This window comes from Halichoeres trimaculatus, unplaced genomic scaffold (assembly GCF_033239565.1).
Source record: "Halichoeres trimaculatus isolate MK-OKI-2021-1 unplaced genomic scaffold, fHalTri1.1 fHalTri1_scaffold_9, whole genome shotgun sequence".
Classification (NCBI taxonomy): Eukaryota; Metazoa; Chordata; class Actinopteri; order Labriformes; family Labridae; genus Halichoeres; species Halichoeres trimaculatus.
The window spans coordinates 22,093,984-22,104,407 of NW_027437188.1; the positions used below are offsets into that span (position 1 = coordinate 22,093,984).

General features: G+C 41.5%; 1 protein-coding gene across 3 annotated transcripts; it reads right to left on the reverse strand.

Annotated features, from left to right (window-relative positions):
* Positions 1–312: 312 nt before the first annotated feature.
* Positions 313–9,031, reverse strand: ccnl1a (cyclin L1a). Of its 3 annotated transcripts, none has more exons than XM_074679387.1 (10): positions 8,709–9,031; positions 8,412–8,486; positions 7,509–7,618; positions 5,512–5,632; positions 5,262–5,326; positions 2,915–3,014; positions 2,687–2,791; positions 2,350–2,603; positions 2,101–2,199; positions 313–1,998 (listed from the first exon to the last, which is right to left on the reverse strand). In XM_074679387.1, the coding sequence occupies exons 1-10, from the start codon at positions 8,946–8,948 to the stop codon at positions 1,521–1,523; spliced, it is 1,647 nt and encodes a 548-aa protein (XP_074535488.1). In that variant the 5' UTR covers positions 8,949–9,031; the 3' UTR covers positions 313–1,520. The 3 variants fall into 3 exon arrangements, with proteins under 3 accessions (XP_074535488.1, XP_074535491.1, XP_074535489.1); XM_074679390.1 differs by lacking the exon at positions 8,709–9,031 and adding an exon at positions 7,062–7,101 and having other exon boundaries at positions 8,412–8,480; XM_074679388.1 differs by lacking the exons at positions 8,412–8,486; positions 8,709–9,031 and adding an exon at positions 6,926–7,101 and having other exon boundaries at positions 7,509–7,617.
* Positions 9,032–10,424: the final 1,393 nt, after the last annotated feature.

Below are 10,424 nucleotides of genomic sequence, written 5' to 3' on the forward strand. Positions count from 1 at the left end.
TCAAGTTTCTAATTTAACCCAAGGGAACATGTTGATATTGCTGGTTTAACAGTTAAATTCAAAGCATTAATATGAATATGCCAGGAAAATGGCACCCTCTGGTGGCCTTAACAAAATGCCTCGGTCCAAATCAAGACGCATGATTTTGCTGAAACCTATACAGCTCTTTAATAAAATTTGGTAGTCCAGCCATTTGATAGATTTCAGTAACCAAGTCGAATGCAACACATATGTCCCACATGGGTTACATTTCCTCATTGCACCAAATGTGGATTACGTTTCTGCAGGCACCAATTCACTGAGAGCACACAGTTCAGTGGTGTAACTCATTTATTGTTGAATAAAAATTGGACATGAACACGTGCAGACTAAAACCAGTGTAACAAATTGAGGATCCTAAAATGTTTGAGATCATGTCTGCATCCCCTGCTGTAAAAAAAGAAAAGGGAAAAACATATATTTATAATCAGCATGTTTTTTTAACTGTATAAATTACAGCTTTAGCAACAAGTATGTCCAAACAGGAAAAGAAAACAATACACTTGCCTGTCAGTCCCTTAATGTGCAAACACTGATCTCCCCTGAATGATCGTTTTTACTTAACATTTATTCATCAAACCTTTCTACTGAGCTGTTTGCTTTTATAAATCAAAGCATTCACGTGTCAGCAGATATCAAATCCATCTTTACACTGTAAATAAGTTCCTCTTTCCCCAAGTCCACAACTTTACATGTAAAACCAAGGACACATGGGTAGGCTAGAAAGATGATCATAGTATGGAGCAAAAGTGGGAATCACTGGAAAAGAAAGAAAAAACCTAGAAGTTGAGATGATGACAGGTCTGGGACTGTTGCCATGATGTATTAGTGCCTTCTTTCAAAAGACAGCTACTTTAACAGTCTACACAGAACTTGGTCAGCTGGGTTTCTGAATCAACAACATGAAACATCAGCTGTAAGTGTTCTAGTGTGTAGATGTGAATCGCAGAAATTAATACCAAACCATCAAGACTTATAAACATGCAAGATGATTAAGGTAATTTGAAGTGTTTTAATGTCAAGGCTTCAGACAGATGTCAATTAGGTCAAATGGTTTGTTAAAAATTAAAATAAAGAAAAACAAAACTCATGGAGAAAAATTCTATATTTTCAGATGGTCAAATTTAGGGTGAGTGTAAGAAACCCAGTGGCCATGGCCATAACATTCCAAACTCTGCGTGCTCTTTCTGTCGTGGCTGAAGAAAAGCACTTGGTGTAGTAGCTGCAATGTTTGTCCAATGTGTCGACATTTTCTTGTTTTCAACTCAGTCATGTCAGCTGTGTCACCTGCCATGTCGCAGGAAACTGATATTTGGTTTTCTTAGAAAACTAGTTTATGCAAACATATCTAGATAAGATGTTTGCTGACATGGCTCCAACTGTACAGTTTCACAGTACAGGAGAACACTCAGAGTTTGAAGTATTTTGACTTTACTGATTGACTATCAGTCCTAGAACCTGTCTTCATGTTTGTGTGTGTCTCAGCGCCGGTGGCGGCTATGTCCTGAGTGCCCACTACTGCTGTGGTGTTTGCTCTTGTGGCTACGCTCCCTCTCTCTGTCCCTGTCATAGGATCGAGATCTCTCCCTCTCCCTCCTGTCTCCTCTGTGACCAGCTCCCCGCTCATGTTTGTGTTTCTTCGATGACAGGTCAAAGGAGCTGCGGTCTCTGTCCCTCTCACGGTCACGCTCTCTCTCACGGTCCCTGTCTGCTTTGACTGGGGTGCGAGACCGTGTCCGAGAACGTGAGCGCTTCCTTTTGTGACCAGACCCTCCCCCTCCGCTGTTGCTGTGGCGTCCACTTGGCTTGGAGTCGCTATTGCTGTGATGGCTGGTCTTTGACTTGAGGTGGGGGAGGAGGGGCGAAGGCTGATGACGACGAGGTGTTGGACTGCGACTGTGTGAGCGTGAACGTGAGCGAGAGCTGTAGGTCCCTGAGCGGCTGCGTCTGCTATTGTAACTGTGGAAACAGGAGAGGGACAGATATGAGACACGTGCAGCCAGCGACACGGTGACACTCAAGTTTTACAGTGCACACTCAAAATGTACAAAGTGATCTTACTGTCGACGAGGGGAACGAGACCTAGATCGGGACCGTGTTCTTGATCGAGATCGGCTCCCACTCCTGCTGTTTCTCCCAAGCTTCACCTCTTTCCTCAACCTGGTTAAATAAAAATTGAAAGTCACACAAACAGATGTGAAAAATGAATTGATCGCATGCTCTGTGAGATTAACCTTTTGATATTTGATAAAACTAAGATTCCTTGGACTAAACATCCTCACTGTAAGACCATGTAGCTCTGTCTCTTACCCGTTATGAGGACTCTTGTTGACCTGGGTCCTCGTGTCTGGTTCCTTCTTGACGAGTTTGATACCCTGGGAATTAGGAGACTTTTCTTCCACCTTCACCACATTTGGGGAGCAGGGTTTGGAAGCAGGAGAGAAGCCACCCAGTGTGGACAGGGCAGGAGTACCATCAGGGTTCAGGCCTTTGGCTTTCAGCTTAGCCTCTGCCAGGAACACCTTCCTCCGCTCCACCTCCTTCTCCAGGTGATCATAGTTAGGCTGAGGAAGAAGTGATAATGTATTTAAATTAACTCTGACTTGTCATGGTTAACACACTGCTGATTACTTTGTAGGTCAATTACCTTCTTCCTGGTGTACAATCTAAGGGTGGTGATGCAGATCTCTTTAATCTCCTCTTCAGTTGCTCCAAACAGCAGGAACCACTGAGGTCTTGATGGTAGAGGTATCTATGACGAACACATCAAAATAAGTTTGACACATAGCTTCAAATGATTTCTAATGACCTTTCAAAATATACTAAGTACACTGAGTAAAATGTTCAGGTGCTTTAGATTAATATCCCCCTTTACCTGCAAAGCTCTGGCAGCCAGGAAGATGCAGGCACATGCGATGGTTTCAGCTTGGAACCTCACGAACACATTCGTCCTCAGGCAGTCATTCATGTAGTTCCTATGAGAAGAAAAAAAAGTAGAAACAAAAACATAGCATTTTCTCTACACAAAGCCAGCCCCCACCCAAAACCACAACTCACATCTCAGCTGAAGGTTTCCCAATAGGGCAATAATCTTTACTGTTCAATGTCTAAGCAGCGAACATGTCAGTTGCTGCTCAAGAGGCATCACTGAATTCTTAATTTCTACAATAGAAACCTTCGAGGTACACAGCTGATTTACAAGCCACAATGACCGGTGGCTATATGCTAAAAAAGTCCCATCACTGGTGCATCTGACCTTTTAAAACATTATTACTGTTTTTACTTTGAACTATAAAGCTTGGTTCAGTGTCATGTTGCTAGAAATGTGTATTTCCATTTATGAAGTTTAACTTTGTCCATTTCTCTCTGGGGCATCCATGGTGGTGCTGTATGTCACAGGTGAAGAATGAAGACACAGGTGGGGAACAATCTAAGACTTGCCAAGACTATGTGACCGACTATGAAGGGAGAGCAACGTGATCACAGACAGTTATGGTAGAGAAGATGATGCATGCCTCAGGGGGATCGGGTAGGGGCCAGACATGCACAACTTTTCTTGTAGCACACTTTCAGATTGTTATATCTTAGAGAGGAGGAAGACACTGGAGGTATGGCGGTGGGCTGACAGAGCTAGTGATGAAACACTAGTGAGGTGTCTGAAAGCATTTCGGTTCTCTGTGGATGATCCACACAGGTTCTGACTTTGTAATTGCTATGAGGCCTGATGAGACCACTGGTTCTAATTGATCTGAACTATGTCCCCCTATATTTACTGTTACATACTCAGATTGCAACGTTTGTTCTACAGAACAGACAAAAGATGAGTCAGCAGGTTGTTTAGCAAAATTGGTAAACTGGATTAGCCATAAGGAGAGCAGTGGAAGGGCAATAAGACCAAGGTGTAAGTCAGGCAAGTACAGGGTGGTGCGAGCATCTATGTTCTTGAGAAACATAGAAGTGGGGAGACAAAAGTACATGGGATGACAGAAACATGATGGTAAGAACCCCGTAGTTTGCTGATTCTAATCAGATTTCAATCAATAGATAGAATGATCAGCCAAAAATGCAGAACGAATGAAAAAAGCTAGCAGGCCCTCTCAGTGGTGGTGACAAAGGGCCACATTCACAAACACGTGTGTGAGACTATTTCCACCAATGCACTGCTCAAACAGAGGTTCACTGCAAATAACTGATTACAGTCTGCCCCAAACAAATATTTCCAGTCTGACCTGCCATCAGCATGCAACCTGATCTACACTTTGGCAGGTTAGTGTGAAAGTGCTATGCGAACGCAACTACAGATAGCACATGGCCGTTGGTTTCTGACTGCTGCGTGGGCGAGACAGGTCCTTGGAGAAAAACCTCAGAGCTGGATCAGCCTGTAAGACAGACACATGTCTGGACACCACGTCAGTTGGGGACAGGACACAGTAAACTACTGTTAATATCTTTTACAAATAGGCAGGTTAACCCCTGAAAAGGTATTTTGTTCTTGCCAACTTACGTGATGCTAATAAACTAGAAAAAAAAGTTGAGATAAAAGTGTATCCATAGCTACGTGGAAAAAAAAAGCTATTACAGTCAAACCAAAAATACAAATCCTTTGGGACACCCAAGAGAAAACAAGATGTTGTTGGCTGTTGGAAAAGGCCCGCCCTCCCCCTTCAGAGAATCTCGGCATTGGGATTGGCTGTCTGTAGAGGGGCAGCCAGCCAATGAGGGGAGCTTCCTGAGGTCATGTGGTTGGAGGAGGCAGAGTTCAGAGGTTCTTTATGTGACTTACCAGCATGGACTACCCTTTAATCAAAGAGTAGAGAGAAAGGACAAAGTTAAACCAAGTTCCCTGAGCCAAGCAAATCAAACAGACTTTACAGCAAAGCCATGTAAGGGCAGACAGGAGAGTGAGACACCAAACTCATTTAGGCAATAAACAAATGACTCCATTAGAAAAAAGGAGGTGGGAAGGTTAAAATGAAGTGAGGGAATGTTTCAGACCTGAGCAAAAAGGTTGTTGAATGAGTTTCAAATCTGGGTTTAGGACATCAAGAGCACTAAATTATCACTTCTAAGAACCAAGCAGATAATCTAGTGCCGTTGAGCACTTCAACCATTTGAAACTTGCTTAAATCTGGGTTTAGCCCAGGTCTAGTGACACTTCTTGCAGACATGACACAAGTTGCCGCTGTGGGATGTGTTCAGTGAAGAACTAGAAATCAACTTACCAGGCCGTCTGGACCAACGTCTGGTTCTTCTCACATTCCAGGACTTGGAGGTACATGACGATGATCTGAAAGCATGAAACAACTGCCGATCACAAACCTTGATAACACCCCAAAGTGCATTTCTAAGGCTCAAATTTCAGAGGTGAGAAGCCAAGGCAGCTCCTTAATTTGTTATTTGGAACAATCTTAAAGCCAAACTGTTACACTAACTTGCGCTACATGTCAACATGTTGTGTGTGGCTGTACTCACCTTGTGTGGATGCTTGACATGCACACAGAAGCCCAGCTCCTTCAGTACCCGCCGCTCTGCTTTGATGACTTGGTTTTTGGTATTTATGTAGTTCTGATCAAGTATCAATGAGCTTGGAGTCCTGGTTTGTAAAGGAATCAAAATAAAATAACGTTCCCCTCTTTTGAATTAAATGAAAAAAAAAAAAGGAAAGTGCTTTTTCGTTCTTATTTCTCTGGTTCTTTTTTTTCACGTGCCAACCAACTAAAAGCAACAGGGTCTAAATGTTTGAATGCCTGACAGTTTGATGGGGTTTGTGGACTCCTGTGGTTCCAGTGAAAGCGTATGGGGTTTTATGACAGTCCTCCACCTCAGTCACCTTGTGTCACAGCTTGAACAGAAATATCAACTTGAACTTTTGCCTTAAACAACTTCAACAGCCAGAAACACTTCCTGGTCCTCACCTATGACACTGGCTGAAACTGATAGCATTCTTAGAATAAGTCAAACAGTCACTTATGACACATCTCTGCTAAAATATCATCTACTCGTGTTAGTAAAGAAGCAAGCACAAGAAGTGTTACACTAAATTTAACTTTCTAAAATATGAATTCAAATAGGATCCTGAGGTCATATCACATCAACTAGCCTCTTGTGCCAAACTAAAAAAACATAATAGCAAAGCAATTCTCATTTTAAATACTACTGCATGCTAAAGATACACCAGCTAGAACTTGTTCAGCAGTTTTTCCAAAACTAGATTTTAAAACAGTATAACCAAAACATACCGCATGCATGGCTCTGAAACCAGCTACAAGTTTTGCAATAGTCCTTCAATTGATGTACCATCCTTCCCTCAGTTACTGTCTTGTTCAAATGACAAATCAGTCACTTCCTGTGCATTTGAGAAGGGACTGAGGTGTCAATGTTAAGGTGTAAAACTAATATCCTGACACCTCGATAGACATTTTAGAGCTACACATGCTACTAATCACATACATCAAAACAACTTCCAAGATCAGTGTGATGTTGATTTCCTAACACAGAATCTTTAACCCAAATCCACATCAACAAAATTAAAAAAACAATCATAATATTTTCATAATGTAGCAGAAAATTCCAGCTGACCTCTTGGTTCTTGGTTCTATAGTGCATGCACTCAAAACTTAAAACCAAACTGAACCCAAACCTGCGTGGGCAACAGATGTAGAAGTTTGACTGTGACTTTAACGTACAAGCTGATATTTCTAGAAAAGCCATGAATAACAGTTGGTGAATGGGTTTTGCTCTTGAAGCACAAACAAAATGCATGGTGAGGAGCAGTCACATGAAAACTACATTACCCAACGGTCCGTAGACGGACTGATACCCAATGCTTAAGACTGAACCACAGGAGTCCTCAAGGAGCCCCAGGGGCCAAGGACCTTCGGCCAACCTGTCATCCCCGATCCCAGTGCCCCGCGGTGGCTCAGACCACGGGCGTCTCCCACAGGAAGGGGGTGGGGTGGCCCTGGGGGAGGATAGACCCCCTTGCATCATGGTTGTCATGCCGACTGCTTCATCTTACGTACCATTCCACATCACCCAGGCTTTGGTAAATGTAGCTGGTCGCTGTTAGTTGGTTGCAAGGGAAAAAAGAAGCCAAGTTAATGCCAAGGCCTGTTGTAATTACATGTACAGATTTCTATGAAGACAGAGGCACTTAAAAATGCCTCGTCTTCCACTGATGTAAATGAATTCCAATGTTTTATTTAATCTGCTGAAAAATCAATTTCAGAGACATAAAATCAGATGTTTTTTGTTGACAGTAACACTTCTGAACTACCAGTGAAGAGGAAACTGAAAAGTTTTAAAGTGGTTTAGAGTGCACGCATGAACAGAAAAAGCACTTTTACAGCAAAACAGGTCAACAACATACAAAATTTTACAGGCATAAACCAAAAGGAAATCAAATGCAACATTTATTGAAATATAAAATCTTTTAAAGAAGGATGACTTTGTTCAGTGCTGATACTTACTTTTTGCCTCTGATCTGTCGAAGATGGTGGAAAACATTGATGACATCTCGTATTCGTCGAGGTGCCTCTTCAATCTTGGAGGCCAGGTTGATGCAAGCCATAGCAACAATCTGAAGAAGAAGCAATTAAAGCGAAAAAAAAAGAAAGAAAAAAAAAGGGTTTATTCTGGGGTATTTGGGCAGGGGACCAGGGACAAGGAAGTTCTACTTAGCAACTCTGTGAGAATCGATTCTACACTATTTTTAAACATGCTCAGGTGAAGGGAATATTTAGAGATGCTGTAATATTTTGTGTAACTAGGCGGTCCAATGGGCAGTGCATTATTGGTGAGTGTAGGTAATGATTGGGTTCGATTATGCTGGAAAGTGTGTGTATTTTTTTGTATGTTTGTTTTAATATTTGTTAAAGTTCATCTGATGTATCATAGTTTCATGGTGCCAAAGTGCTGAATGAAGAAATGAAGATTTGCACATGTAGAATTCAAAGCGTGATTGTCGATACCAAGGGGCTGCTATATTAAGTGTTTAATAAGATAGTGACTAATTTGCTTTTCTTAACGGGGTAAAACAACACGAATAGTTTTTAATTACTGGCCATGTCAATATATGCGTGTAAACAAAGCCGTTTGGAAAACCATGCGTGAAGATTCCCTTTCATGTAGCCGAACATTTACTCAGTCTTACATACTTCACTTTCAGTTTCCCAACGATTCAAATAACTGGCAACGTGAAATACACTACTATTACAGTAGGCTTCTCAGTCTGCTTGTTTCGTTTAGTAGTCGTTAGTTAACCCCAGGTATCCGTTTCAACAATATGGCTGCCACGAACGTAGCGCCAACGTTTAACTTGGCTAACACTTCAATGTTGTGCTCACTATGCTCTAAAATACAACACAACTCACCTCAAAACTGTGTTTGACGAAGGACTTGGAGTAAAAGAAACGATGAAACAGCACTTGCCCCGTTGCCATTGCCACCTGTCGAGAAAGTCAGAGCAAGACGTTCGTACTTAGTCTTGAGAATGCAGGCCTACCCTTGCACAATGGAACGCCGCCATTTTAGCTCAACCACGCCAATGTCCAAGGCTAACCCTAGCAAGATGCTAACAACCAAGTAAGGCCCATTGATGGATAAGATACAATTAGAACAAACGCTTCAGGTTGGATTTTATTCAACATAAATGTAGCGTGTATTCTTACCTGGGGTAACCGAAGAAGAATCCCCGCTGACTGAATCAGCTCACACCCAAGGATACGAAGGTCGGTCTCGGTGTTTAGGTCGAGGCCATCGAGCATCGACGGCGTCGGAGAAAGCCGTTCCTCCGGTATAAGCGAGTTGTCGATCGTGAGATACACCTCCGAATAAACTTTGTCACCAATAAGAATGCCATCGTTATTTGTTGAAGCGGTGGAGGATACAGATAGCGGACCTGCGGCCATATTCAACAGAAACAAGCTATCACACGCTATCGCTTGACCTGCCACAGCGGAACGACGGCAGTACAGGATGGCTGACAAAGTACGTGACGTCACCGTAGTGCACACACTCATATGCACATCCGCGTCGTCAAATAGTTCCACAAACTCCATCTCTGATAAAGGCGGTTTTTATGAGAAATGGTAATACAGAAAAATATCATGTTTATGAGTCGGTTTCACGGCTTTATCTGTTGTTGTCTTACGTTGTTCGTTGTATAGTTCATATATATATATATATATATATATATATATATATATATATATATATATATATATATATATATATATATATATATATATATATATATATGGCGAGTTTCAAGTTAGTTTTTAAATTAGGAGAAACAAAAGTTCTATATAAATCTGACTGCCCTCTGCTGCATCATTTTCATGACATATTCGCAGCTGTCACAAGTACTATCTATAGATTAAGGAAAATGGCATAATGGTTTACTTTTCCCAAAAAATTGTAGCTTCTGAGTATAATGTACATCTTTTCCGATGGTACCCGAACGCAGCAAGGAAACGACTCACCACCACCAACGGTTTGTGTGACGTAATTTACGGGAAAGTCCAGACTACTCACCAATATGTTTAACGTATCCATCCGCCATTAAAGAAGACGTTTGCGCAATATCGGGTAATCTAATAAGATTTCGGTGTGTTTTTTGATGACACCCAAAGAAAGTTTGTGACAATGAGCATTATGATTTTTATGGCACCTTTGATTTGATATAGAAAGAAACTATGTCTTGATAGACTCGCTTTTAGAGTGGTAAATGTTTTCCGTCCAACTAGCTAAAACTCCCCTTGACGCTGTCACATAAGGTACAGTTCCTGGTAAACACCAGTACATGGGTACATTGTGTTCACTCATTCTCTAACTCGGAATCTGAAAACTTGGAGACTTGTAGTGACTACAGTCCAACAGTAGAGAGAACCAGAGGCACACTGGTTAGGGTGTCTGGAGGTTTGGTGAACTCAATATAAGCAGTGGTCCCTCTGAACTTGTGGAGTTCTGTTAAGGACCCATGCACTGACCTTGAACGGAAACCCTGTAGAAAACCTGATGAAAACGAATGACTACAATATTTGTCTACAGTTTTATTTCTGTCAAATGACTCACGGGCATACACTGAGTGTCTGTGTTGGTTCTATAGTGTGTGTAGTCAAATAGGCTCATGCAAATGTCAAACTCTGGCATGTTCTGTTGGGTTCAGTCGGTTTTAAACAAAGTAAAGACTACTTAAAAGCTCCAACAAAGCAATTTAACCTGCATCTACTTTGTTTTAGTTGAATGACAAATAAACTTTAGATACGTTCTATCTATCAAAAATAAAGAATACAAAAATACAACAAAATAATATAAAGTCTCGTAAAGTAGCCTATTTTTTCACTGTTACCATATTTGTTGCACCTTTCTTGAGACCAGTTACA

Bases quoted from the DNA above. Each gene is read 5' to 3' on its own strand.
- ccnl1a (XM_074679387.1), bottom strand. From the start codon at position 8,948: ATGGCCGCAGGTCCGCTATCTGTATCCTCCACCGCTTCAACAAATAAC. The intron at 5,327-5,511 runs GTGAGTACAGCC...TCATGCTTTCAG, and splicing joins ATGTCAAGCATCCACACAAG to ATCATCGTCATGTACCTCCA. The intron at 2,792-2,914 runs GTAAAGGGGGAT...TGTTCGTCATAG, and splicing joins TGGCTGCCAGAGCTTTGCAG to ATACCTCTACCATCAAGACC.